At 55.3% G+C, this 27842-nt stretch overlaps 11 protein-coding genes and 1 non-coding gene across 12 annotated transcripts; 6 read left to right on the forward strand and 6 right to left on the reverse strand.

Moving 5' to 3' along the window:
• Nucleotides 1-2053: 2053 nt before the first annotated feature.
• Nucleotides 2054-4244, forward strand: PHYSODRAFT_317373 (hypothetical protein; the record flags this gene model as incomplete). Its single annotated transcript, XM_009534160.1, has 2 exons — nucleotides 2054-2453; nucleotides 2524-4244. 2 exons carry the CDS (start codon nucleotides 2054-2056, stop codon nucleotides 4242-4244), a joined length of 2121 nt encoding a protein of 706 aa, XP_009532455.1.
• An 86-nt stretch (nucleotides 4245-4330) lies between these two features.
• On the reverse strand, nucleotides 4331-6141 carry PHYSODRAFT_515065 (hypothetical protein; the record flags this gene model as incomplete). The annotated part of the gene is made up of 2 exons (XM_009534161.1): nucleotides 4331-5966; nucleotides 6074-6141. The coding sequence occupies 2 exons, from the start codon at nucleotides 6139-6141 to the stop codon at nucleotides 4331-4333; spliced, it is 1704 nt and encodes a 567-aa protein (XP_009532456.1).
• Nucleotides 6142-6687: 546 nt separating this feature from the next.
• Nucleotides 6688-8519, reverse strand: PHYSODRAFT_317375 (hypothetical protein; the record flags this gene model as incomplete). Its single annotated transcript, XM_009534162.1, has 3 exons — nucleotides 6688-7929; nucleotides 8243-8358; nucleotides 8480-8519. 3 exons carry the CDS (start codon nucleotides 8517-8519, stop codon nucleotides 6688-6690), a joined length of 1398 nt encoding a protein of 465 aa, XP_009532457.1.
• Nucleotides 8520-10156: 1637 nt separating this feature from the next.
• On the reverse strand, nucleotides 10157-10583 carry PHYSODRAFT_303900 (hypothetical protein; the record flags this gene model as incomplete). Its single annotated transcript, XM_009534163.1, has 3 exons — nucleotides 10157-10444; nucleotides 10470-10538; nucleotides 10578-10583. 3 exons carry the CDS (start codon nucleotides 10581-10583, stop codon nucleotides 10157-10159), a joined length of 363 nt encoding a protein of 120 aa, XP_009532458.1.
• Nucleotides 10584-15799: 5216 nt separating this feature from the next.
• PHYSODRAFT_517715 (hypothetical protein) lies at nucleotides 15800-16774 on the reverse strand (the record flags this gene model as incomplete). The annotated part of the gene is made up of 1 exon (XM_009534164.1): nucleotides 15800-16774. A coding segment is annotated over one exon (975 nt), but the record flags the coding sequence as incomplete, so codon positions are not given.
• Nucleotides 16749-17996, reverse strand: PHYSODRAFT_517330 (hypothetical protein; the record flags this gene model as incomplete). Its single annotated transcript, XM_009534165.1, has 1 exon — nucleotides 16749-17996. One exon carries the CDS (start codon nucleotides 17994-17996, stop codon nucleotides 16749-16751), a length of 1248 nt encoding a protein of 415 aa, XP_009532460.1.
• Nucleotides 17997-18824: 828 nt separating this feature from the next.
• On the forward strand, nucleotides 18825-19512 carry PHYSODRAFT_336591 (hypothetical protein; the record flags this gene model as incomplete). The annotated part of the gene is made up of 2 exons (XM_009534166.1): nucleotides 18825-19127; nucleotides 19249-19512. The coding sequence occupies 2 exons, from the start codon at nucleotides 18825-18827 to the stop codon at nucleotides 19510-19512; spliced, it is 567 nt and encodes a 188-aa protein (XP_009532461.1).
• A 3242-nt stretch (nucleotides 19513-22754) lies between these two features.
• Nucleotides 22755-23012, forward strand: PHYSODRAFT_515811 (hypothetical protein; the record flags this gene model as incomplete). The annotated part of the gene is made up of 1 exon (XM_009534167.1): nucleotides 22755-23012. A coding segment is annotated over one exon (258 nt), but the record flags the coding sequence as incomplete, so codon positions are not given.
• Nucleotides 23013-24057: 1045 nt separating this feature from the next.
• PHYSODRAFT_336592 (hypothetical protein) lies at nucleotides 24058-25416 on the forward strand (the record flags this gene model as incomplete). The annotated part of the gene is made up of 1 exon (XM_009534168.1): nucleotides 24058-25416. The coding sequence occupies one exon, from the start codon at nucleotides 24058-24060 to the stop codon at nucleotides 25414-25416; it is 1359 nt and encodes a 452-aa protein (XP_009532463.1).
• Nucleotides 25417-25627: 211 nt separating this feature from the next.
• On the forward strand, nucleotides 25628-26251 carry PHYSODRAFT_336593 (hypothetical protein; the record flags this gene model as incomplete). Its single annotated transcript, XM_009534169.1, has 1 exon — nucleotides 25628-26251. The coding sequence occupies one exon, from the start codon at nucleotides 25628-25630 to the stop codon at nucleotides 26249-26251; it is 624 nt and encodes a 207-aa protein (XP_009532464.1).
• A 132-nt stretch (nucleotides 26252-26383) lies between these two features.
• On the reverse strand, nucleotides 26384-26880 carry PHYSODRAFT_336594 (hypothetical protein; the record flags this gene model as incomplete). Its single annotated transcript, XM_009534170.1, has 3 exons — nucleotides 26384-26399; nucleotides 26437-26624; nucleotides 26686-26880. The coding sequence occupies 3 exons, from the start codon at nucleotides 26878-26880 to the stop codon at nucleotides 26384-26386; spliced, it is 399 nt and encodes a 132-aa protein (XP_009532465.1).
• Nucleotides 26881-27635: 755 nt separating this feature from the next.
• On the forward strand, nucleotides 27636-27708 carry PHYSODRAFT_t1261. The gene has a single exon. It is a non-coding gene; the product is annotated as a tRNA-Phe (tRNA).
• Nucleotides 27709-27842: the final 134 nt, after the last annotated feature.

Here is a 27842-nt window from a genome sequence, read left to right on the forward strand (position 1 = left end):
GGTCTCAGCGGTTGCGCCCGCACGATCGGTCTCCTCAGGCTGTATGCAGGCTGCGACGAATTCATCTCGATCTTGAGCTCTTGCGATCGACAAACCATACTCGTAGATAACGAGCGTCACTGTATGCCCTCGCATTTTTTGCAGCCACTGCTTCCACGCTTGTGCTGACTTGGTAGACTCCACTACCTTCTTTTTGGCCCTGAACTGCATGACACGGTCCCACTCGCCCACCTCGTGGGTCTCGACAGACCACTCGCCGTCCGTCCGCACCGCTCTGCACTTGACACGGCCACTGAACAAGCTCCAGATCTTCTGCAGGATCTCGTCGAACGATCCGCCGTTGACAACGACGTCGTCGAGAGTCTCGGCCGACGTATCGCGTTGGGCGATGGTCGCCTTCACGATTGGCCGCAATAGCAACTGGTACAGATGACTTGGAGCTGCTTGGTCTGCTTCAGTTGTTGCTTCGTGCATGCTCTCAGGCCGTGGCAGCGACGTGACCACTCGCGATGTAGCTGGTGCTGCTGGAGGTGCCGCCAACAAACCAACGGATCGTGCAGGAGAAACAGTAGCGGGTGCTGCCGGTGCTCATGTCGCTGGAAGCTGCTGCGGCCGAAGCGCTGCTGGGGTCGCTTGTAGTGGTCGTGTTCCTTGACCACTGGCGTCTGTTTGCGATGGAGATGCGCGTGGAGCCACTGTGGGCTGCGAGGTCGACGGAGAGCTGCCTGGCGTCGGGGTGCGGCTTCGCAATGGGTACGGCGAGACACGCGTAAGAATGGGCTGGCGTGGCGACCTCCGTGGTGTGGCCACCATGGTGCAATTCCAGAACTGCAAAGCTGCAGCTTCCGGCTCCCGAAGGAAAGCCTCTTATCACGCATATATTTCATTCCTTATGTTAGGTTGGGCAATTGGCAGGTTGGTTTCGCTGGATCGATTCAACCAATCGCTCTCGGAAATTTTGAATCGAACGCACAATAGCTTGCACTTGAAAACGTCTTCCTCATGGTCGTCCTCATGGTGCTCTACACTCCACGACAAAAAGATATGGACACCACCAAAAGTGGCTGTAACTTCGTCAATTTTTATCGTTTTAAGGTGCGGTTTGGACTAGAGTTGCAGAACACGCTGATAAAGATCTGCACGTTGCTAACACGCGCGCTTTTGCGCTTCTTCAGGTAGCTCACATACAAATCACTGGTTCTGCCCAGGTGACAAAACTTATGGACAGCTAATCCCCATACAAAATCCTATATTAACCAAAAACCCTTACAAATGATACGACTTGGACTTTGTATGGGGCGACAAAGGAACCCATGATTTCTCCACTCTACCTTAGTACTGAGCCATATATCATCGTCCAACAGTTTAGAATGGAGAAAACAATCGTATATCCAAGAGATAGCAGCATACAGAGCTACAAATTGGCACTAACTAGGATGCAACTGACCGTGCCTCGCATATCATCAGATAATACATGGTAGCCACCACTCGAAATTTCAGTCGCTTACTACTTGCTCAGTTTTGTGCGATGGTCGATGTATTTATTACAGGTTACTAAACACACCTTCTAGTATACGATAATGCCATCAGATCTTTGTCTAACGTCGCGAGTATCGCCGTGAGGCTGGTTCCTTTGTCGCCCCATACAAAGTCCAAGTCGTATCATTTGTAAGGGGTTTTGGTTAATATAGGATTTTGTATGGGGATTAGCTGTCCATAAGTTTTGTCACCTGGGCAGAACCAGTGATTTGTATGTGAGCTACCTGAAGAAGCGCAAAAGCGCGCGTGTTAGCAACGTGCAGATCTTTATCAGCGTGTTCTGCAACTCTAGTCCAAACCGCACCTTAAAACGATAAAAATTGACGAAGTTACAGCCACTTTTGGTGGTGTCCATATCTTTTTGTCGTGGAGTGTAACGTGTTTCAAAAGTATCTCGCTAAGTATCCACGCTCGATATCAGCCAATCAGCTCATGCGTCTCTTCGTAGGATCACTTCAACACCAGAGCAAGAGTCCACAGTGTGACCCCTCAACTCAACTGGTCCATCTCGACCATGAGCGAGCTGCAGCTGATCGTCGAGCAGCTGAACAAGGAGCCGTTCCGCCTGGGCCTCACGCTCGTGGCGTTCGATGAGAAGAGCAACTTCGAGCTGCTGCAGATCCTGCACGAGGTCTTCGTCGAGATCGACCCGACGCGTCACTCGGGCGTGGATCTCAGGGCCGAGGCCGACGAAGTGCGGGCGCAGCGCTACCTGGAGTTCCTGCAGCTGCTCAAGTTCCAGCTGCCGCGAGACATCGACGGGTTCCGAGAGGCGCTGGCCCACGGGGACCGGCAGACCATCTACACGCTGCTGCATTGGGCGCTCAAGAGCCTGCCCGCGCACCAGAAGCGAGCGTACCTAGGACGCTTCCTGGCGCCTCTCAATGTGCCCCAAGAGTATTTCGGAGATGGCTGTACGTTGCTTCAGAGGATTTTGTATTAACTTTCACAAATGTACCAGTGCTGACGGCGGTGTTGTTGTAGCGCTAAATGCCATGTACGAGCACTACCAGCAGCTGCAGAACCAGTTCAAGACAGTGCACAAGGAGGTGGACCAGCTGCGCGCGTCCAAGTCTCGTCCGGGTGAGCTGCGCCGCGAAATCTCCCAGCTGGAGGAAGAGTCCCAGCAACTCACCGAGAAGATCGCCAACCTGAAGAAGAAGACGTCGTCGGACCCGGGCTTCCAAGAGCTGCTGGCTGCGACCAGCGCGCTGCGGAAGGAGCAGGAGGAGCAGGCCAAGTTGGCGGAGAGGAAGCGTGACCAGCTGCTGTCGTTGTCGCTGGCGGAGAAGCGCGCGAGAGAAACCGAGGCCCGACTGCAGGACCTTCGAGCGTCGCTATCGCAGGATGCCACGCCTGAGCAACTCTTTGAGAGGCTGCAGTCTCAGGTGGCACGCAACAACGACATTATCAACGCCAAGTTCCCAGCGGAGTTCAACACTCAGCAGGCGACGCTGCAGCGACTTGAGCACGCGCTCAGCGAGCCGCCTAAGACGGAGCACGACATTGCCGACATGGAGGACGAGGTGCAGGCTCTGAGACGCGCTATACAGCAGTATCAAGCGCAGATCGCCGACGCTCAAGTCGCTCAAGGAAGCGGAGACGGCGAAGACAAGCTGGCGGTGTTCCGCCAGCATGCCAACCTCCAGGCTCGTAAGCTTACTGAGAAAGAAGACGAGCTGGAGCAGCTCAGAGCGGACAAGCAGCGACTTCAACGCAGCACGGAGGAGCTGGAGGCAAAGCTGGCGTCGATATCTGGCAGCAAGTTCATGAGTCGGGAGGAGTTCAAGCAATACGCGACAACGCTTCGGAACAAAACGAACCAGTACAAGAAGGTCAAAGCCGAGCTGGCGGAGCTCACAGCGGAAAGCGTCGTGTTGCACCGCACGGAGCAGCTCCTCAAGAGTAAAGACGCAGACCTCGAAGGTTTCCTCCGCGATCTCGAGCGACAGAAGGGGGTTAGCGGGTTTCTGGCCACGCAAGACAAGATCGACGACGTCTCGGTGCAAAACGCGCGAGTGAACGCGCTCAAGGGAGAGACGCTCGAAGAGATCTCGCGTGTGGTCACGGACATTAACCAAGCGCTCAAGGAGCGTAAGAACCAACTGGCCCCGCAGATCAAAGAGCTGCGCACGGTGCGTCAACGCTACCAGGAGATGGAGCAGGTTTATCTGGAGCGCAAGGCGCAGTACGACCACACGGCGGTCGGACTCGAAGCTGAGCGGCTGAAGCTCGAGCAAGAGTGCGCTGCCTTCCAGGAGGACGCACTGCGCGAGGAGTCCCAGTTCCACCTTCTCCACTGCCAGCTCCAGCTACAGCAGGGCAAGGCCGACAAAATCGCCCAGGAGATCGAGTTCGAGCAGGGCTCGTCGAACGCTCGTCTGCTTCGAGACATCCGCTCCTTCCAGGAGCTCTACAAGCACAAAGTGGCTCAACAGGAATCCCTCACCAAGGAGCTGCGCAAGCAGCAGAAGGCGCTCAAGACTTCGGCCCCAGCCAAGAAGCAGCAGCGAGAGATGTTCGAAGGATTGCTGCAGCTGCTTTCCTGCAAAGCGCGTCTCGCTCAGCAAGAAAACCAAGGAAATGGCAACGCGAACCGGAACGGTGGAGGCGTCGGAGGTGTGGGGCAGGACCTCTTTGACGGACGCACTGACATCGCGCATTATGACGTGGGTGGAGCCAACGTCATGACACTCGAGGCCTAGACGCCTAGGAAAACGATCAAGATGTCAACTTTCATCGCATCATAATATATTTCAATTGGTGTTATCATTCGTAGTAGCTGGCCGTCTTAGCCTTGGAGACTCGAGTCTTCGAGCTGGCGTTCCAGCTCGGCCTTTTGCTTCTCAAAGCGTCGAGCAAGTTCTTGACGGTCACGTTCGTAGTCTTCCTCGAGTTGGCGAAGCTTCTGCTGCACAGATCGTAGTGAAGCCACGGAAGCCTCCGCCGCAGGGCCAGCCGCACGAATCGTGGCCGACTTGGAGGAGGAACTGGTGATTCGTCGGAAGTACTTCATGAAGGAAGGCTCGTTGCTTTCGGCCTCGGGTCGAGCGGATTCACCTTGGCTGCTGCCGCGGCTACTGCTGCGACTGCTTGTTCTGGAGTTGGAGGCTGGCATGACGGGAGCTGGAGGTGGACGGACAGTGCTTGATGCTGCCACGGGGATCATGGTGCCGTACAAGTCGCTGGACGTGATCTCCCTCTCTCGGGTCTCGGAACTGGTGCTGTCCATAGTGGAGTTAGTGGACTTGTTGTCATCACCTCTGTACACCATCGTGCCGCAGCTTTCGTCGTCTGCAGAGGCACTGGAAGAGAAGACGGTGGTGCCGCCTCCAAAGCTCCCGTAGCCCAGTGAGGACGCCGTGTCGCTCGAAGAACGGCGGACGGACGAAAAGCCCACAGCAGTATCCGAACCTCCAAAGCCTCCAAACCCACCAGTGCCGCTGCTAATGATGGAGCCATTGCGCAGCATGGTGCTGATGTCTGCAACCGACAGCGAGCCATCGGGGCGGCCTGTGGCGGCACCACGGAACTCGGCTTCATCCTCGACACCCCGCAGTCGAGCCTCCTGCACAAGCTCCAAACTTTGCTCGACCAGTTCTTGAAGCACGGGTAGCCCAGCCATGCGCGTGCCACTTGCCGCCGAACGATCGGAGTTAGCACGCAGTCGCTCGACATTGCGAGCGATGAAAGGGTGGCGCAGCAAGTCTTGGGCCGAGGCGCGCTCCTGTGGGTCCTTCTTCAAACAAACAGCCAGGAAGTCGCGGAACTCGGCCGAGTACTTGTGAGGCTCACGAAGCTCGGGCGGTGCGCGGTTCGGGATCAGGAAGATAGCGCGCATTGGGTGCATGTGGGCTAGTGGTGGTTCTCCTTCGGCCAACTCGAGCGCCGTGATACCCAGCGACCAGAGGTCGGCCTTGCAGTCGTACTGAGCTTCCTGGATCACTTCGGGTGCCATCCAGAATGGTGTTCCGATCACAGTACGCCGCTTGCCTACGGTTGCAGTGAGCTGCGCCGACACGCCAAAGTCCGCCAGCTTGGCCACTCCGTCGCCGTTCAGCAGCAAGTTGCCAGCCTTGATGTCGCGGTGGATCAGCCCTCGGGAGTGCAAGTGCGCGAGTCCCAGCGCGACATTGGCGCAAACAGCAGCGATCTCCGCCTCACTCAGCACATGACGTCCGCGCAGTACGTGCAGGTCGGCGAGTGACCCGGCAGCGCAGAACTCCATGGCGATCCAGAGCTGCGACTCGTACGAGAAGCTGCCGCAGTACTGCACCACGAACGGCGACTCGCAGCGTTCCAGGATGCGGATTTCGCGCGTGAGCTCATCGAACGCATCTCGGTCCTCGCTCTCCACGGGCACCACCTTGAGCGCCAAGACTTCGGCGCTCAATTTGTTCACAGCCTTGTAGACCTTGCCGTAGGACCTACATCACCACAAAAATGCGCATAAGCATTAGCAAAGACCTCGACAATTTGAGACAGAGGAGTGGAGTCGAGTTTTTGATGGATGAATGAATAGGTGCTCGCTCACCCTTCACCGATGCGTTCCAGTACTTCGTACACATCCTCGGGGTTTTCGTTCCGCTGGATGCTCGCCATGACGCAGACGCACTCGCTCCCAACGCAGAATTAGCAATGGCCACGCGGTGTGAAAAGTTTGAGCGCAAGCATCAAGTTCCTGCCGGAATTAGATGCGGCTGAAGCTGCAGAGCAAGGCAGAGCAGACAAGAATACACCTCCTCACGCAATGAAGACACGCGCTCACCCCGCCTCGAAGCAACTTCAAGAACGCACCACTGCTTCCTAGACCTGGGCACTCGACGCCATAAGACTCCTGCTATTTCCAGCAGAGCAGAGCAACGGACACACAAGAACGGAAGCGGGCAATGCAATAATGATCGAGACAGAGTTGAACACGGGGAGACATTGTACGTACGCCCTTGTTATCGCTCAGGACGACGGGACACTACTCTCCCTATCCTTCAGGTCGGGTTGCCGTGTCTTGGACGCCAGAAGCTCCGTTATTTTTTTCTTCTTCCAGAAGCTTCGTCTTCCAACATGGAACTCGCTTCACGCTCTCCGTGCCGTCTGCTATTGAAGGTGGCGAGCTGATTGATCTAGCGCTCTACACATCGGGGGGGCTGCTTACAGGACCATGAGCTCGGGGCTCTCCATGTACGCCTTGAACACCTGCAGGAACTGGCCGGCGATGACGCCGTCCACCACGCGACGGTCCGACGACAGCGTCACGTTCATGACCGTGGCGAGACGCGGCTCCGGGTTCACACCCTCCACGATCTCAAGCGGCGGCAGCACCTCCCTGCGGCCACCGCCGACGGCCAGGATGCAGGCCTGCGGCGGGTTGATCACGGCGCGGAACTGGTCGATGCCGAAGCTGCCGAGGTTGGACACGGTGAAGGAGCCGCCCTGGAACTCCTCGGGCTTGAGCTTGTTCTGGCGCGCGCGCGAGACGAGCTCCATAAATATGCGGTTGACGCCGCTCAGGCCGAGGGTGTCCACCTTGGGCACGATGGGGGTGATGAGGCCCGTGGGGGTGGCCACGGCCACCGACACGTCCACGGACGGGTTGGGCTTGACGCTCTGGGTCTTGACGTCGAAGAAGCAGTTGGCCTCGGGCACGTCGCGCAGCGCGAGCGCCACGGCCTTGAGAATGAAGTCGTTCATGCCGACCTTGACGTCGTGCTTGCCCTTGAGCTGCTTGCGCAGCTTCAGGATGTTGTCGATCTCGCAGTCGATGCTCGTGTAGCTGTGCGGCACCTCCTGCTTGGAGGCAGTGAGGCGCTTGGCGATGATCTTGCGCATGTTGGACAGCGGCAGGTCCTCGTACTCGGCGTCGGCAGCCACGGCGGGGGCGGCAGCGGCCACGGGCTGGGCGGGAGCAGCGGCGGCGGGCTTGGCGGGCTGCTCCAGGGGCGAGTGGTTGAACTCGGGGATGAGCGCGCGCTTGCCGAGGAACTTGATGAGCGGCACGCGGCCGCTGTGCGAGGCCTCAGGCTGCGCAGCGGCCGGGGCAGGAGCAGCAGGGGCAGCAGCAGCGATGGGCGCCTCCGGCTCCGCAGCGGGCGCGGCCTCGGCCGACAGGTTGGCGAGCTGGCCGCTCTCCAGCAGCTGCTTGTACGTGTCCAGGTCCTCCACCGTGTAGGCGAGCAGCGCGCCGATGGGCAGGTCGGCGGCGCCCTCGGCGCACACGATCTTGGCCACGACGGCGTCGTCCTGCATCTCGTAGTCCACCACGGCCTTGTCCGTCTCCACCTGGCACAGCACCTCGCCGGCGTGCACCTCCTCGCCCTCCTTCTTGAGCCACGCGGACAGCGAGCCCGTCTCCATCGTGGGCGACAGCGATGGCATCGTCAGCGGCGACACGCCCTCGGGCAGCGCCGACGAGAACGCGCGGCGCAGCAGCGGGGCCACGCGGCGCTCGGCGCCCGCGGCGGAGGCCAGGGCCTGCATGGAGCGGCTCAGGAGAACGCGGCGCATCATGTTGCGAGTGTAGGTTGGTGGCTCACACCTATTATGCGGAAATGCCCCATTGTCTGGGGCTCCCAAGCACCAAACGAGTGGCCAATCCCACTGCGCTCTCCGCGTACTATGGCCGTTTGTATGGGCCGCAGCTCGACATAGACAATCGCAGTCGGCTCCTTGATGGGTGGGGCTTGCCGGCGGGATGTGATGTGCACACGGAAATTTGGTGTAGCGATGGTGTAGCGCGGTGCGCCACATCATTTGAGATACTAAGTACGAATCGGGATTGTTTTGTATTCAATTGCCGTTTGCAGATATTTTGGCCAACGCATGCTTATTATCTCGTTAGTAATCTCGATTTTAATCCAGCCAGCTCTTAATTAAGACCTAGGTCTGATTTATATATATCGCCAGTACGGTCTAAGATCCGAGCTTGGGGCTCTGTTTTCTCGACCAAGGCGCTTTTCTACGACTTGGAAACGCAGAAATGCCATTCTAGACGGGCCAAACCGAGTTTCTGGGCCTAAAAGCGGCCCCCAGCAAAGCATAAAGCTAAATCAGCCCTCGCCTATCTCGTGTCCACTCATATTAAGAGACAGGCGTGGTCTATTTTAGAGGTCTATTTTAGAGGGCAAAGTATTTGCAAGCGGCAATAACCCCTATTGTAAATAAAACGCTCAGTGCAAGCGCTCAACCTTCGATAGCTATAGTACCTACAGTAATGATTCTGGCCCAGACTAAATCTGAATAGCAGATTTTTCACTGCGCACAATTATTAGTCTGGCGCCAACAGTGACAGACTAATTTTGAAACTTCAGACTAATTATAAATATCTAAAATGTCCGTTTTCCAGTAAGGAAAGCATTTTGTTTGTGAAATGATACGTTTATACGTATTTTTCGATTATTTTTATAGTATAGCTATACTTTATCGCGGCTTTGAAGAGAAATAAAGACTAAATCATCGCAGATGCTGCTTCTCTAATGGTTAGATAAGGCTAATCTATGGGTTGGATGCCTTGTTCACTCAGGTATCTATTATATTTTGCAAATATCAGGTTCTGTGTGCACGAGATCTGGTAAGTTGGCTGCTGTCAAGTGACTTTTCAACTAGCGATGCATCAAAGTTGGTAGAGATGGACTAGAATCGTGGCCACCACGACAGACTAATTATGAGCATTTTTAGCCAGATTAATATAATAGTGAAGACGCCAATTTTTGCTCGACACGAATTAGTCTTGGCCAGACTGGGCCAGGCTAATTTTGAAGCCAGACTACTTTTGAGCCCAGACTAATTACTGTAGGCACTGTAGCGCCGTAGGGTGAACCAAACCACATGACCACCTTCATTTCGAATATCACAAAATGTACTGTAAGATGGAGTAAGCCCTGTGTTCATTAATAAAATATTTGACTCAAATTCGACCTTACCCACCCGCAGCCCACCTGCAGTGGCTTCACCAAGCAGGTAATGTTCTGATATCCGGAAAGCCGGAAAATTGACAGATCAGCTTCAACGCAATTTGAGAACTTTAATTACTGGACTAAATCGAAGTTTTGGAACCCAAAAGCTTGGGCCAAAATATGAACAACGAAGGGTCGCGTTGTTCCACTGGACTTGAGTATTGGAACATCCGCTGGTAATTTATCCGTAATCTATCCGGCTATTATCAGAATTTTCTTGATCCAAACCCGGATATATCCAGCAACTAAAGTTCTGTAATAAGACGAAACCTTGTTGGTTCCTATTGCACCAGTCAGCCGGCGGTGTCAATTGGTCAAACAACAAGCTGTAAGGACTTGCTGAAATAAGTCACGAATTTTTCACTTGATCGAGTACACTACTTGGAGCAACATATATTTAAAAATAGGGCTGAAATCGGGTTTAGAATGTGGGGACGGCGCCTAACAAGTTGAAATTTCGGACCTAAATGTATGCATTTAAGGTACATTATGTCTAGGGTCCGAAATTTAAAATTGATTCGTAAGGTACTGTACGTAAGTAATTGGTAAAAATAGATATTTATTTATTTATTTGAAGTGTTTTCAGAGCGAATAAGAACATCCGCAGCTCCTGCTCGCACTTCATCTGCTGGTCTCACGCTGGATCAAGCCGATGACGTAGCCCGGAGTTATAAGTCGACTTCGCCCTCAGGAAAGCCGTGTCCGTCGATTAGCTCGCTCCCCAGCTCGACGCCTCGAATACCGAAGTTGCGACTTGTATACCCGCATTTGTGTACGTGTGTATCCCGATACATCTCGATCTCAGCGGGTTTCAGGTTGAACAGCAAGTTGATCTTTGTGTACACCAGCCCGTTGTCCTCCGGTGTTACGCTGGTTATAAGCCCCACCGAATAATCGTATAGCCCGTACTTGTTAAAGTAGCGGGTCATGCTTGTGTTGCTGCCGTCGCCAAAGTGCTATGAGAGACACACCAACACGCACAGCACGCACGCGCGGATCTGGATGACGCCGACCGGCAAGGCTCGCTTCGACCAAGAGGACAGCATTTGGCTAGAGTGTAGTGATCAAGAAGTCGTCGGGCAGACACACAGGCATACAGAAAGAACAAGATCAGGAAGCGTGCTCGCGAAATGGGGTCAAGCTTTGACCTTGATCGGCTTTGCGACTGGGTGACTCCACGATACGGCCTCATCTGGCAAACGCCGTTGAAGGAGATCGTGGAGTCGCCTGACCAAGTGTGCGCAAACCCGCACGCCAAACGGGTCACTCGATCGAAATCCCGGAGCTGGACAAGTATGTATTGGGTCAGCTGAAGGCTGAGCCGAATCTACACAACGACGTGCTGAAGTGTGGGGTGGTAATTCCACTAAAATCCTCCTCTACCAAAAGGTATTAGAGACACCAACAACACGCTAACCCGCAAAGGTAAGCGCTTATTGGATCAAAACCTGAAGACCAGGAACGATCCCTTACACCGGGTCGGTTGCAAGCGCCTCTGTGCAACTTGAACGACGGCTCGTTCTTGTGTAATATAGCACATCGTCCTCGCTCAACACAAATTGGTCCGCCATTTTCCATGCATCTCATGCTGTTCTGTATCCAATCTTCGCATCATCTCCCCGGAGCACTGCCTTCAGATTCAACCACCGTAACTCTTCATCTTGAGCGGAGGCGATTCTCCTTCGGCGTTCTTCCTGTACTACCAGCGGGTCAATGTCTTCTGCGTTCGGTGGGGCTGGTGAAGTCTCGGCACGCAGCGGTGAAGCTTCTGCTTCATTCTGAGACTCGTTCGGCACACCATTGGCTTCTACTCGGTGAGATGCGTCTCCCTGATCGGTGACCGAGACTTCATCTGCAAACCGGACGTGTTTCTCCTTTGCTCTCGTTTGACGTCTGGTCATCACAGCTACGTGTCCGGGTTCAGTCTCGTTCTGCCGTCTGCGGTCGGTTTCTCTTCGCACAAAATCGAAAAAATTCTTGCTACGAGGTTTGGCAGAAGCTACCACGGCCCATACTGTGTTGGCCGAGGGTATGTCCTCGACGACGCAACCGTCAGCAGCCTCGTAGATGACTTCAGCGATACGGTTCAGCTTCATCAGCTTTAATACTCGGTCGTCCGACGATACCACCGTAGACTCCTTGCACTCGAGAGTCTCGCTTGCCAGAGAGTCGGCCGCAGCATTAAACTCTCTCACCACATGCAGGTACTTCACCGACCGAAGGTTGGCCGTGAGTTCTTGGTGGTGGCTGAGCTGAGCTGTTGCAGCAATGACTCCTTCCGACAGGCTATCATCCCTAGGGCTTGCTGGATCGCGAGCCTCGAGTCGCCAACGACAACTAGATCGTCGGCTCCATACTGTAATGCAGCAGAGACGCCGTTGTTCATCCCGGTGTACTCAGCGAGGTTGACCGTGGTGTTATCGAGGTAAGCGCTCGCAGCAAGCACTACTGTCCACTCTGGTAGCTTCCATAGTATCCACGAGCAACTGCCGTATCCACCGTTCTTCTCGGTCTTCGCAGACCCGTCAAACGACATAACGAAGCCTCGGTAGGACCGCGGTAGGCGTGCGTAGAGCAGATGCGGGTCCAAACGAGCAGTTGGTGACCCCCGTGTCCGGGGTGTGACCAACGCCAGTGACTTATCCAAGTCAACGAAGTTCGTCTAGCCGGCTTCAAGTAGCTGATCAAACGAACAGTCCGTTTCTTTGACTCGTTCGACCAACAGGTGCCACGGCGACAGCAAGACGGCGAACTGGGTAGCCCGACCGAACAATGTCTTGGACTTGTGGACCCAGTCGAGTGTCGAATACCGAGTGTAGACCCGGATTCGCTGTCCAACGAGTTGAGTATAACACACCTTCAGTATCAGCAGAAGCGCGAGGACCTCTTTCTCGGCCGGGTGATAATTCATCTCAGCATCCTTCAAAACACGTCCGCAGAAGCGAACGGGGTGTAGTTTGCCCTCGTGCTCTTGCATCAACGTGGAACTTAAAGCCCACTGGTTGGCGAACAACATGACATGCACTTCCTTCTTCCGGTCGAAGTGTCGTAGTATCGGTGCTGCCGAAACCTTCTGTTGGAGCATCGCGAAGCTGTGCTTGGCCGCGGTGAGGCCACCCCCGGGCTGGAAGTCCTCGTCCTTAAGCTGGTATAGCGCTGCTCCATAGACCGCGAAGTGTTGGATAAAGCGACTGTAATAGTTGAGTGCCCCAAGGAAGGACTGCATTCATTTCCTCGTTGACGGGAACGGAAGCTCGGCCACCCCAGCCAGCTTCTTAGCGTCCGGTCGGATACCTTCTGCCGAGACTTCGTGGGACAGGAAGTCTACCTTGGACTGCACAAAGATGCTCTTCGTGAAGCTGATACTAATACGGCACTCTTCAAACCGTGCCAGCAATCGGTCTAGCGTCGCCAAGCACGACTCGAAAGTCTCGGCACCGAAACAGATATCATCCACGAATGACGGCGACTGAATACTGGTGTCAACGAGGAATCATCGGGCTCCCCGTTGGCGAACATGTCGGCGATAGGGCTGTTGACCAGTTCGGCTACAGCTCCCTTACCAAGCGAGTTATCTCGGTCGGCCTCGAACTTGGTCCGGAATGGCTTTGCCGTGCCAGTCGAAGCCTCGTTCACCCCAGCATGAGCTTCCATGTCATGTTCTTCAGCTAGACGCATGCGCTCCGAGAATTTAAGCCATCCCCCCGTCGGTTGGACGAAGCCCCAAAGCCCGTTGTCAATCATGCGTTGATAGATCATCGGTGCGTTCTTCAGGCCTAAAGGCACACGCAACCATCCGAAGTGCCCCAGTGCGCAGACGAAAGCAGAGATCTTCCGAGCTCGTTCGGTCATCATAATGGCCCAGAAGTCGCTAGCGGCGTCAAGCGAGCAAAACCACAAGTACGCCTCCATGTCCGTCAGCAAGTCATCCACCAGGGGTATGGCGTAATCCATAATCTCGGTGATCGCATTAACGAGTTTGTAGTCGATACACAGGCGGATATCCACCCCATTCTTCTTCAGGACGATGACGATTGGCGACGCCCATGGGCTGTCCGAGAAGTAGATAAGCCCGGCCTTCAGCTGACCCTTCAGCAATTCGTACAGCTTACCGAGGAAGCGAAGCGGGGTTCGCCGAGCCTTCTGCTTGATTGGCGCGCGCCCCTGTACATTGATGTCACACACGACCCCGTAGGCTGGAGGCGGCAGGGCGTTACCGCTCGCAATCATGATCTTCTCGTGGCTCTTCAGTACATCGACCAGGGCCGTGTGCTGCTTCTCGCTGAGTTCGTCACTCTGGACGTTTTGCCACGAGTAGTCCAGCGTCGTCTCCGACGCTTCGGTTAGGTCCGGCAAGAACGCCAGCTCTTGCGCGTAGTCGGTAAGCTCAATCTCGTTCGCGACGTGCTCCGAAACGTCGTTCACGGTGTCATCACCTTCGCCAGACCCTTCTGCAACCATGGCATGCATGACCGAGATATAGGTCGCCTCCAGTAGCTGCTCGGGGTCGTCGATCGCACTTAGATCCGAATCATGGAATTCAGTGTCGGCGTCAGCGGTGGAGGTTCCGGCTTCAGTAGGAACGTCGTTAGGCCCTGGGTCGTGTTCACCCCAGTCGACTTCGCTACTACACACCGCAGCCGACGTTTCCTCTAGCTCCAGGCTGGACGCAGCGGTCCCTGTTGGCAGGACATCCCATGTAGTTGTCTCGGCCACTGCTACCACGTCGCGGTCATCCTCCGAACCGTCGTTCGTCACGCTGTCACCATCACTCAGCTCATCACTGGCTTCCGATGCCTCAACCGAGGCGTATGTCGCTCCCTGGCCGGTGGAGTCAGCACCACTGTTCGGATTCACGGGCAGGCAACCCACTCGGCTAGGCGGCGAGTCTCCGGGTACGTCCGAGTCATCCGACGCGCTGGCCTCGTCGTCCGAACCATCGTTCGACCCACCAGCACGATCCACATCGGTTGTATCAGCTCGAGCGACATCGACCGAGCCTTCACTGACCCTGGGGTCGTCGTCGTAGCCATGTACATCGGGTGACGAGTACTCATCATCCAACGGAGCTTGTTGACGGCCTTCTGGCCATGGCGGTGCATCCGGTGGCCTCGGCAGGATCTTTCGCGGCGTCGGGTAAGTTCGGCGCTCGACCGCAGGCGGCTGTTCAGCCAACCATTGCTCGTAGAGACGACGTTCTCGTCCTTGCAGAGTCTCATCACGACTCGTTGAATAGGCCAACACCTGCCACTCTTTGTACTTGTTAGAGTCCAACCTCGCGTAGCCGGTCTCTCGCGGTAGTTCACCATGCGGTACCCACAGCACCACGGAGTCATGCTTGGCGCACTGTGCCGCTGTGGTCGTAATATTGGCGAGCCGTACACACGTCGGCTGCCCCCGTCGAAACCTCGTTACGGTCGGCACGAGCTTGCCCGTGCGTCGTACCCACACATCGTACTCCGAACGAGGTAGCCGCTGGCGCGGCAGTCGAAACTCTCGCCACTCGCGACCGGGTACGTATAGATCCTCGATCGGCCCACACGAAGGCTGCGTGCCGTAAGGTTCGTCATCTTCAGCACTCTGCGACTTTAGCAGTGGTACCATGACCTCGTCCGGAAGGCGTGCGGTGCCATGAAATAGATCCAGCCGGATTCCAGCCGGGATCATGAAGTCCATCCCAAGGACCACATCCACCCCGGCACTGTGATCCATTATCCACATTTCAAATTCGTAAACCTGCTCCCACCCGAGGGGGATCTTGACGAGCGCCCGTCGCCGGGTCTCCATCACCCCTGGGTTGATGCCGCGGACTTCGAGACTTCGTCCGTTGTCCCGGACTTCTCGCACACGTAGCCGCTTGGCAAAGCTGGCAGAAATCACGCTAACATTCGCTCCAGTGTCAAGGAGTATCCTCGTTCGCGCGTCGTCCACTGCGCCATTGACCAAAGCCCTCATTCGCTTCCTCTTGTAGTATCGTTGGGACGACCACCACCCCAGTCTCTCACCGGGCAGTAATCTCACCGCCCGAACGAGGTTCCGAAGTGGTCCCCTTATCTGGGCTAGACTTGTGATCAAAGCCTCGGTCGGGTGTCCATCACGTTCATCATCATCATCTTCATCAATACCAATCGCAACGAGACTTGCGTCCCGGTTCTCTCCATTTTCCGTCGGTTTCACACGTTCATTGTTCTTCAGGTCGTCAGGCCGTTTGCTTTCGCCCGCGAACGCGAACAGATAGTCCGCATCAACAGCAGGCTCAGCTAACTGTGGCAGCCCGATTGGGCCCAACCCAGTTTCAGTTGGTGGGCTGCCTAGTTTAAATGGCTTCCATACACCAGGCTTTGCAGCTCTGGCGACAGATCCTTCTTGTCGACCTTGGACTTCAGGAGCTTGGTGAGCTCGTGGAGTGCTTCACACTTCCCAGCGTCGTGCACCTGTTTGCACCGCCGGTAGCAGAAGTGCACCGAGTGGGACGGGCTTCCGCACGCGGCACACGGCCCATACTGGCGTCGACCATCTCGTTCACGGTTGGACGGGCCTCCTTCGTTCCTGAAGCGTCGGTTATCAGACCGAGCGAACGTTCCTTCGGCTGCGGCCCTGCGCTCAGCATCGTTAGCAGCAGCGACATGTCCGGTAGACCCATCCGAGTCGTAATCAGCGTCTGAATCCTCGTCCGAGCGTTGGTCGTCCGAGTATTGGCGCTCATCCTCGAAGTAATCCTCGTTCGTCTCAGCATCACGTCGGGGGGCGTATGGAGCCTCGTTGCGTGCACCGACCGAGCCTCCGACGTTCCATTCCGTCATCACATCGGCCAGCGCGTCAACCAAAGTGACTCGGGACTGGTACGGCGATTCATCGCGTCGGTCACGGCGACGGTCGTCTTCACTGCGGTCGTTGCAGCGGTCGTTGTCACGGCGACGTCGTTCGCGACGGTCTTCGTCGTGGTAGCGTCGTTCGCGGCGGTAGCCACCCCGAGAATCCTCGTTCGACCTCGCATCGCGTCGACGTCCATCATCTTGACTCCGAGAGCGGCGGAACGACAATTCTCGGTTCGATTTGCGGTCACGGTGACGCAGGATGTCGTTGATCATGTCTTCGAGGTCATGGATGCTCTTGACCCGGACGTGGCACAGACGGTCTTCTAAGTTTCGGTCGTCACACGTGACCAAGAAGTGGTCCACGTGGTCCTTCATGTCACGACCACCGTTTTCAAATTGCACACCGGCGTTGCGAGCGTAGCCGTTGAGCCAGTTGAGGTATTCACAAACGTGTTCCTTGTCTTGCCGAGTAGTACCGAGCCTTCGCAGACTGGGAAAACTTCGAGCAATAGTACTCGATGAACGCCTCGCTCAGCAACTTCCACGTGCGTCTTGTCTTGCGTGGGAGCGGACGACACCAGTGCTGGGCTCCATCCCTGAGCTTAAGTTCGAACGGCATACACCACTCGTTGGGTGGTGCATGCGTTCCCTTCATCTCATAGATGAACGTTCGGAGCCACTGCATGGAGTGCTCGCTCTTGTCGCGCGTTCCGTAGAACGGCTTGATGTTGGCGAGAGGCAAATGCGTGGCGATCTCGAGCTTTGGGGTTGAGCTCTGGTTGTCGGTCGCGCTTAGCTCGCGCACCTGACGTGCCCATTCACTCGGTAGGTCCCCTTCGTAGTAGTCGGACCCGAGGTCGTCGTCGCTGTCCGACGAATCATCTTGGAGGTCGTAACGTCGGCGGGACCGACGACCAGTCGCTCCGCGCGTGCCAGGCGTGGCGAATGAAGCCTCGTTCTCCCTAGCCAAACGTTCACTACGGTCCGTAGATCGTGGAGTTACCATGTGCGAGTCTTGCATGTACGGCGAGGCTTCGCCCTTGGTTGCAAAGACACCGTCATCAGTGGCTCCCTTCCGAGGGGTCGCTGGTAGCGGGACCTTCGACGGGTCTACTGCCTCCGAGGTCGAACGAAGCATCGTTGGGCCTCGCGAACTGACGTCCGCCACTCCAAAGGCATTACGCAGCTTCTTCCTCCACTTGGTTAACGCTGTGGTAGCGGCGGTCGGCGTCCAACTCGCGAGCGCAGCCTCCGTGGGGAGGATCTGGGGTTCGCACCCCATAGCTCGCAGGAGGCCCACAGTATTCTGCGCAACGTGCCGAGTGCTCGTTGAGTTGATCGGCGTAGCCAACGCCCCTCCGAGGTCCATCCAGATGGCCTGGCGGACTTGCTTCGGGGAGAACAACTGCATCCATTCGCTCTTGGTCTTCATCAGGTCTAGGCACCGGCCTAGGACCTTGTTGGCCGCCGGATTATCCCCGTTGAGGGGAGGACGAGTGCCAACCGGCTTGGAGGTTGCCCCTCCTACCGTCACCGAGGGTTTGAAGTCCTCGGTGGCGCCGTCATCCGCGTCGTAGGAGGGCTCGGGGCCCGGCATGTCCTTGAACGTGTCGGAGAGGTCGCGGTTAATCGACCTTGATCCTCCACTGCGACCTGCCGACACAACCGCAGCTTCCGAAGTCTCGGACATCGCCGTCCGGACATCCCAGTCATCATCTTCGTCATCTTCTTTGGCGTCCGAGGAATCAATCGCCGTGTCGTAGCTCACCGAACGCTCGTCTATCGACTCCATCCGATCCGTCGTTGGGGTCGATAATGAGCTTCCGGAGCGCACCGAAGTCTCGTTGCGCGTTCCACTCGACTTGGCCGGCGTTGCTGGTACCGCTGACTTGACCCCCTTCGCCATCTTCTCTCTTCTTCTTCTTCTTCTTCTTCTCTTCGCTCGTTGGGGGTAAAGACCTACAACAACCAAGACACACAGAAGGTCACACCAATCCCAGGTCGCGGCACCAGTTGTGGGGTGGTAATTCCACTAAAATCCTCCTCTACCAAAAGGTATTAGAGACACCAACAACACGCTAACCCGCAAAAGTAAGCGCTTATTGGATCAAAACCTGAAGACCAGGAACGATCCCTTACACCGGGTCGGTTGCAAGCGCCTCTGTGCACCTTAGGTTGTGTTCGGTCAACCCAAAAACCTGTACCACTAGCCACGAGCTTAGGCTAGGATATTATGTAGCGCTTTCGCGTAACCCCACTGCAGTCCCTCAGGTACGGTCTCATCTCGCAGACGACGTTGAAGGGAATCGTGGAGTCACCTGATCAATTGTGCACCAACCCGTACGTCACGCGGGTCACTCCATCCAAAACTCCGTAGCTGGACAAGTACGTATTGGGTCAGCTGAAGGCTGATCCACAACCGAATCTACACAACGACGCGCTGAAGCGACTAGCATGCGACTTCCTCTACAGTACGGTGGGCTAGGGTGAGGAGCCCAAAGTGTGGTCGACGTGGCCCATGCGATTCCGGAAGCGGTATGGGCTGGAGGCTGTTCTGGATGACATCGCAGCGGCGGTATCGGCCGTTGCCGCTGCTATTGCTACTCTGGATGGCACGGCAGCTGCGCGTGCACGTGCTGGGACGACCAACGCGGCTACCGCCGCTGGCGTGGCAGAACGTGACGAGCCGGGTGCAGAGGCTGTGAGTGCAACGACAGAAAGTTGGCAACGCGAAGTCGAAAACACCATGGGTGACATGAAGCGCAGGATCGAAGTGCTGGAGACTGCTCGAGAAGAAGGTGGAGACACTGGAGACTGCAAAGTCAGACCTCGAGACGAGGGTGGATGAGTTGGGAGCAGAGAATGCGGACCTAAAAAAAAGGGTGGCGGAGACGAAAGTAAGCACGGCCCAGCTTACTATGACTCTCGATGCCTTTGTGCAGGAAATCATTAAGCCAGCCGTGCAGGACCCGATGCACAACGGGGAAGACCAAGGCCATGAATCGCACGCATTCGCTGGAGGTGCGCAGGCAGAGTACGGACAGTGTATGGCAAGTGCAGACATCCCCGCCATCACCCCACCTCCCCAGAAGGCAAAACGCAAGTCGTCGACGGGTTCGTCCAAGCGCAAGAAACCGAGACAGACACCAGTGGCCATCAACGAGGACGAGGCCAAGACGGAGGGCGAAACCCACATCAACCGCTAGCATAGTGAAGGTAGCTCTCAAGGTATGGGAGATCATTTGTCGTAGCTACGTTTTCTCTTTTTTTTAACTGGACGTTCCTTCAACAATGTACGGGATCTCGGGAAAAGAATAAATTCGGTTTTTCCTGGCGGGTCTAGGAATGCTGAAACTTTGCTTATCTACTAATATGTCCATCAAAGGAGTAATGCCAAAGTGGCTTCTCCTTTTCTTGCCCCGTTCGGCAACGAGGACATGGAGCGTAGCCCCCCCCCCCTTACTATTTGTGTCATCTTATCGCTAGTAATTCGCGATCTTTCATTCCAACCTGAAAGGTCACACAAATACATATAGCTTTTTATATGCTGCATAAATAACGGTAAGAAACATCGCAGAGGCGCCAGGCAACGCCAACTTTGAGGATAAATCGCTCGAGATCTACATACATTTAGCGCTTCATACAGCGGTATTACCTAAGCTAGATGCAGGGCGTTCTATCCATGTCGGTCTCAACGGCAATGTTCCTCTCATTGAAGAGTTAAATTCGCCGAAATCACAGGTTTCCGACCTGTCATGTACATTCATGAAGGGACGCCCAGTTAAGCATGAGAGAAAAATTAGCCACCATATTAAATTGCATATTTTCATGTCTGTTTAGCACTAAAAAATCGAATGAATAACTGCATCAACCAGATGTTGCAACGTTGTGTAACTATTACAGCTAACATGTAATTTTCGGGAGGAGCGGTCAGGGGGCTCCCAAGCACCAAACGAGTGGCCAATCCCACTGCGCTCTCCGCGTACTATGGCCGTTTGTATGGGCCACAGCTCGACATAGACAATCGCAGTCGCCTCCTTGATTGGCGGGGCTTGCCGGCGGGATGTGATGTGCGCACGGAAGGTTGGTGTAGCGATGGTGTAGCACAGTGCGCCACATCAGTTGGGGTTTCATCTAACTACGAAAACCGTACTGACAAATCGACAGTAAGTAATTGAAATGTTGAGAACTTGAGGAGCGATATCGCTTCGGACCTCAACGTTTATTTGGGGCGTGTGATTTATATAATTGTTCTTCAATTTGTTCGTACACTTTATTGTCGTAAAATTCGCATTGAACAAAATGTTTTCTGCTTTATTCGATTTATTTTTTCACTTTAAAACTTACTATATCCGGAAATGCGGAAAGGCCAACATCTGGCTGGCCAGCTTCAAATGCAATTATCTCGAAAATACAAATACCCACGTGCTTAGTAATCATTTGGATTTTCGAGATAACTGCGTTTGAAGGTGTTCGGCCAAATTTTGCTTCATTTTAACAATCGCTTCGGAATACAACTGTAGCTGTCTAGGACCTCTCGGTAAGTTGAGCCATTAGATCGTTTGCGCTAAAAATTACTGGGTAGCGATATTAGACATACGTGTGTAACAAACAAATTGAGGAATATTCACGTCAAGCTTACCTTGTTGGACTCGGTGGAAGCCGAGATATTAGGCGGTGAACGTCTTCGCTGCATGTCATTGGCTATTCGAACCTTATTTTACCACTTGACAAACATTTAGTTACTGAAGGGGTGTAGTGTTGCTGTGTAGTAGACATGTGGCTTACACTAAGTTCGACTATCAGGATGTCGCAGCTTAAGCCAGCACCAAATGCTTAACCACGAAACTCGTAGCGCAAAACTCGTGTCGTAAATGACTTATCGGGAAGGCTACAGTTGACTCCCGAACCCATTGTTAAGCATCATTTTTCTGCTGCGACACCAGTCAGCTGGCGATGGTCAAACAAGCCGTTGTAAGGGCATACTCAATAAATCATAAGTTTGCTACTTGAACAGTTACCGTACTTGAAACGACGTATACATTTCGAAAGGTGGTGAAAAACGGTTTAAAATCTGTTCAGCCTGTGCGGGGGTAAATCACTTGATTATAGTATAGGTCAATACTAATCCAAATACAAAGAGCCACGTGTGTGATTCCCATGCAAACTCGACCCCGATTTATGTTATTCTGCACCCAGCCTTCCATCCGGCTTGGATCCTGCCTACCACTGGCTCTTCTTCCTGCCCAATTACCCAAAACTAGTAATTGTACCTACGTTTTGGTACGTATCCACTGAGGCTGAGATCCGGTGATTTCTGGGCTAGGATAATGGCACGGCGCAGCAGCCACGCCGGAGGCCCCCGTGCTGGACGTCCACTACGACCCTGCGCATCGGCTAGCGACGGTTTAGATTAATAGGGATTCTGAATTCTCAAAACTTTATGATCATTCTAAACTTCGTGAGCTCGAAATGAATCAAAATGGATAAAACTCGAGCTCGGACTCGGCGTCTTAGCTTCATCTACAATGGTCAAATCTGCCGGGGTTCCGCGAGAAGTTCTTCTCACCCTTTGCGCCCCGTTTAGCGGATAGAGGGAAGCCGTGGTGATCAACGTTATGTATAACCACAGCACTAACTACGATCCCTCTGACGATCAACACACAGCCCACACCCAGCGCGCTGATCTCCACGGCTTGTAGCTCGACGAGTTTCAAGTCCGGCCAACGCCACGGAAGACGAGGGCATGGTTGACTTCGCTCCCCCGCCTACCGCCCAACAAGTCCACGCCCTGCGCTCGCAGTTACGACCTACGCCCGAGACCAACACGCTTTACTCACGATCGCGTTGAAAGAGGCAACTAATGGTCATCAACACATGCTGACCGTACCTGTTATCACGCGGTGGCGCTCCATGCACGTTTAGTGCGGGCTTTCGACAACTGAAACGAGCTCCGGAAGCTATCTGCCGAACCGCATTTTGTAGATTTGGGTAAGTACTCATCTTCGCCGAAGGATAACCTCAGCCAAGTGAAGAGATATATTCGTCAGGTATCATTCTCCAGGAGCAAGTTGCTGCATTTCTGGGATGTGTTATTGAAGCACTCCGCCAACATGAGTCCGCAATTGTCCGACTTCTCGCCATCTCCATGCATATGGTACGGATGATGAGCAGTCAGTCCTTCAAGCGGCAACTAATGCACTTGTTAAAGATCGATGGGAGTACGTGATTCCGATACCACTAGCTTGGCATTTCTCCTAGACCCCCACACAAATTCGAACAATTCTTCGGACCGATGGGCGGTACCTATAGACAGGGTTGCAACTTCACTGGACGGATCGAATCATTGCAGGAGTTAGGCGTCACGAGAGCAGTGTTCATTGGTGCACTAAACGATTTTGTAGATTAAAGCAACGATGGCCCCCTGCTGACAAAATAACGAGGGAGTAGAAACTATCACCTGGTAGTGGAACAACGAGAATTTCTTTTTGCTGTCGTGGAAGCTTGCCAAACGTGTGTTTGCCCGTTTTCATCGGTAGCGAGCGAACGCGCTTGGAGCATCATGGACTTAATTCAGTTGATGAAGCACAAACGATTGACGACCGCTAAGACCCGCATGCTTGCATTCATCTACGTCAACCCCAACGCGGTCTCGAGCGATCCCCCGGATTGGGTACGGCTTCACTCATACTCGGAGTGCTCATAATCTCTTGAACGAGAAATGTGGGGTGGTTAGGGCGGTCTGAGCTGCCTGAGCAGCATGTCAGTACTATGAATGTCATAAGGGATTATTGCGCAATCTATTTTTAAGCTGAGTGGTTTTTATCTATTTTGAGCTAGTGCGCAGGTAATATTACATGACCGAATCGTTTAAATTGGCTTCAATGTGGTATAGCGATTTCTGAGTCCGGCAGCCGGTCCGACCCAAGTGTGTACACCGGACACCAACTGGAGGAGTTTCGCCGACGCAGGATCCCAAAGATCTCAAGGGTCGCCGAGCAAAGAGTCGGCGAGCGAGCAGACTTGGTTTTAGTATTAGAGAGGCCGTAACAGCCCATTTTCATTAGATATTTGTATAGGAACCCCAGGGAAGGGCCTTTGAGTCCAACGAAGCAAAGATAAATACAGAGTGGAATTTTCGAGGTCCTAAACAAGCGGCACGCGGCGTCTCTTCAAGGTACGACCGCCCCCGTGGGGCTAGATTATGACAACCGCTGAGATCGGCTATCCGAAGTGACGGAAGTGTTCTCGGCCGCCCGGTGAGTCCAAGAGCGAGTGCGTGTAGTGGTTATCTGGATTCCGCCCCTGGCGAAGAGCTCGTCGAGCGTACGAGCGCGTGTTTTCGGCCCGCCCCCGACTTAGCCGGTGCTGTTGTGCATCGGCGCCCCGTAAAAGGCGAGAGCCGCCGTCCATCCTTTGGTGGAGGGCACGGGTCAAGGAGAGAAGGAGAAGGAGAAGAAGAAGCGACAAGATAGGTCGGCGAAGGAAGGGAGCGTGCTGTGTGCTCGTGGCACGGCTCCTGGGACGACTTGGCAGGTGCCTGGGTAACCACTGCACCGCTGTAAACAGACTGGGCGATCTTCGGATCACCCGACAAGCCTGCGCTCCCGTTAGTGTTGGTGTTGTTGGTGCGGGGGTGGGAAGCTAACGAGTTTTGGCACGTCTGCTACACCACAACTGGTGCCGCAACCCGGGAACAGGGTGTTTGTGGCACTTAGGTACCTTTCAAGTCAACGAGCAAGCAAGTGAAGATGGTCAAGACACCGACAAGCGCGCGAAGCGGAAGCCCGGCGACGGCCGGAGGGAGGTCAAGCGCGCGGCCGAGAAGCGCGGACGCCGCGACGAAGGCGACGGCCAGCACGCCGCGCTCAGTGAAGTTCGACCGGGTCGGCGATCGTGATCATGGAAGTGGGGTTGACGATGATGGAAGTGAAAAAGAAGTGGAGATGAAGGGCCCAGCGCCGATGCTGGAGGATGAAGACGTCGACGAGCTTACGGTTGTCGTCGAGAAGTCGGGCGCCCCGCGCCCGATCGCTCGCCGGCTTGATGCAGAACTCGGCGAAGTTACTCCAGCCAAGGTTCTGGCGCCCGATGAGCGGCCGATCACAGGAAATCGGCCGCCGGTGAACGGAGCTACTCCGAATGCGTACAAGATACTGGGACAAGTCGGCCGATCGGTGGTCGCTACAAGCACGTGGGTGATGATGTTCGCGCCGAAGGAAGTCGGCGCTGCCAAGTGGGTGACGCTCAAGAGAGAGCTGGCGTCTCCGATCGACAGCTCCAGCCTGTTCCAACTCAGCGAGCAGACCAAGCGTCTGCTGGTGGCGATGGGCTTCGAGTGCACCAGCGTCCCGTCGAAGGTGGCTCTGGAAGTCTGGGAGCTCGCCGAGGTAAGCGCCGAGCTGACCAAGTGGAAGCGCAAGCTGAAAGACTCTTTCGGGGTGCGTGGAACGACGACCGTGCGGAAGCTGGATGACATTGACCCGAGTCTGGTTCCGCTGCCGACGACGCCGCGGAAGGCTTCCGCGGGCTACCAGATGCAGACGCCGGATACCAAGCAAGTCTTTAGCAAGGCGCCCGACTCGCCATACTTCGCGGGCTCGCATATGGTGACGCCGAAGAAAAACAGTGAAGGTCGGCGATTCAACCCTCCTGCGCTCGCGGGCGATGACGACGACGATGACACGGGCTACGACTTCGCTGACCCGTGTGAAGACTTGACGGCGCAGATCCACCGATCTTACCAGCGCGAAGACGAAGACGGAGCTCAGCGAGTTAAGCTGACCCACCACATCTCCCTGAACCAGTTGACGAAGTTTTCCGGGACTCGAAACCGCAGTGAGCGATCGCTTAAGAAGTTCATCTACGAGATGGAAGGAACCAACACCCCGCAAGACCGCTGGTGTGAGCCGTTCCAACTCTTGATGGAGAGCGGAGCCAGCAACTGGGTTCGCCAGCTCCCGAAGAAGACGCGCAACAAGTGGTCCCTGCTCTGCGAGGCGTTCATGGCGTACTACTGCTCGCAGCGCACGACCAATCTGCCGAAGATCGATATTACACCGCCACGCGGGACGAGGGGGAGCACATTTGCGACTACTTGCTGCGCCTGAATGGATACGCTCGCTCGGCGAAGATCTGGTGGCACCGTCGGCGCGAGGCATGTCAAGCGTTTCCTCGACACTTGTGACGATGATGCGCTGGTCCGACAGTTGATCCCTCAACGATTCGACAGCATCGCCAATGTGGAAGCCGTGATCAACGACACGATGGTCGCTGACCGACGTCGCAAAGACAAGCGCAGCACGCGCAAACCATCACGCGATGGGGGCCGACAGCGCAAGACGTGACGACCGTCGGAACGACCGGGACGATCGCCGAGGCGATAGCCGCAGCCGACGTGAAGATCGCTACGATCGCCGAGTCACCGTCGCAAGTACGTCGGTCGACGAGCTCTATGACGCCTGGCAAGACCGCATGTCTCTCACGCCTCGTCGCCGTGTCGACTCAGATGATTACTCGGAGGGAAGCAATCATTCCGACTGCTCATACAACTCCGAGTATGAATCAGAAAATGATCACATGGATGTGGCTGAGACGGGCCGGAGTGTCGCAACTCAGCGATCAGACGGTCAGAGTCGCGCGAATGTACCGGGCGACGGACGTCGGGACGAAGGCCGCCGAAGCCGATGGAACGACCAAGAACGCCGTGGACGTCCGGAGTATGGGCCGTGCGCCGCGTGCGGCGACCCACGTCACTCGGTGCACAAGTGCTTCCGGCGGTGCAAGTTTTGCACGCAGGTGCATGGTGCTGGCCAGTGCGAGCACCACAAGCTCTACGAGGAGGCTGTGAAGTTCCTGAAGTCGAAGCACGACAAGGACTCCCTTCCGTCCGAGCTCCAAGGCATATTTTCCAGCAATTTAAACGAGCGCGCCCGCCAACTATAACTGGGTTGGGCAATGACGGGCGGCCACAGTTGTCTGAGCCGGCGATTGAGGCGAACTTCGTGTTCGCCTTTGTCCGGCTGAGCAAATAATGGCTGCCAGCAATGAGAGTTCTCAACTCTTGGACATAGTCCATCAACTCCTTCTTGCTCTGCCTGGTCGCCAGGAAGCGTGAGCGCACGCGATACGCCTCGTTAGGCGGAGCAAACACTCGGGACAATTGCTGTTTCAGCTGGTCCCACGTCGGGAAGGCCGCCTCGACCGACATCCTGGACGTTAGTGCCCACTCTCTCGCTCGCCCACCGAGCTTCGAGACAGCTAGTGCCACGCGCTGCGACTCCGTCCGGAGTAGAGCTGAGCTCATAGCCATCTCAACCTCACGGGTCCAAAGCATCAAGCTTTCACCCTCCTTGCCTTCGAAGGTCTTCACGCTCAACATGAGCGGCTTGGGTCTTGTTCCCGCGTCGGACGACGAAGGGGGGCGCTTGGGGCGCCGCGGCAGCCGCCATCCTCTGCTGGAGGTGCTCTAGAAGAGCATTCTCGTAGCTTGAAAACGCCTCGAGACGCGCGTTCACCGCGTCGGGGCCTTGCTGCGCAAGTTGCGTCACGCCCTCCGGGCCCAGCAAGGACATAAGCTTTTTAAGCGCATCCTGCTGGTTCGGGGGCAAGTGAGCGAACTGCTTCATTCTCCACAGAGGGTCAGTCTATACAGACTCAGGTGTCGGATTGACTACAAGTGCTACCAAGTGCAGCGGGGCTGCCGTAGCTTTAGCGTCAGAGGAAGACGCAACAGACTCACAGAGTCTCGGCTTAAGATAGCTCGTTCTAATGCCAGAACGTACGAGTCCGTACAAGATTCAGCCCGTAACTCTTAACTGTGTGAATCTCAAACTGAATATATTTCTCTTTAGCGCGGCCAAGCCGCCTACGGTGTAAATGTATCCCGTTCACTATCTAGCATAGTGAACCCTAGTCATATGCATAATCAGTGGCTCTAAAGCCGTGTGCAGATTCTCCTACTGATTTCAGTTACACAGTGTGTACCCACTTCGTAACCCTTCGGGTAACTCTCGTGTAACCCCGTTACATGTTTGGTGTTCCGACACGTCTATAGCTACGAACACGGCACCGAGTGGGCGGCAGGACGTGGTAGCCCGGGCCAATGCGCTCGGGACGGCGTCAATAGTGCGTAGCGACGAGATACACTCGGCATGATCGGAGGTCTCGTTCGATGCGGGATGGCGTCGGAGCGGGGATCGGATTGGCCACGTAGGTAGAGGAGGGGACGGCGGCGGTGTGCGGGCAGCGTGTGTGGGCACGGGAAGCGTTGTGTTGTGCATGCGAGGGCGCAAAATTTTGGGGCAGGCGGGTAGGTTTGACTTTTGGCGCCTCGATAGCTCAGTTGGGAGAGCGTCAGACTGAAGATCTGAAGGTCCCTGGTTCGATCCCGGGTCGCGGCACTTTTGCGTCCTTTTGCTGTGCTCGCCGCACTCGTTTCTGCGGCTCTGCGGTGTCTGGCACGCTGCCTACCATGGCGTGCCCATCGTGCTCGCTGCTGCCGCGCTGTTTCTCACCCACGACGACTCCTACTGAC

Source organism: Phytophthora sojae (assembly GCF_000149755.1).
Source record: "Phytophthora sojae unplaced genomic scaffold PHYSOscaffold_7, whole genome shotgun sequence".
In the NCBI taxonomy this organism is placed as follows: domain Eukaryota; phylum Oomycota; class Peronosporomycetes; order Peronosporales; family Peronosporaceae; genus Phytophthora; species Phytophthora sojae.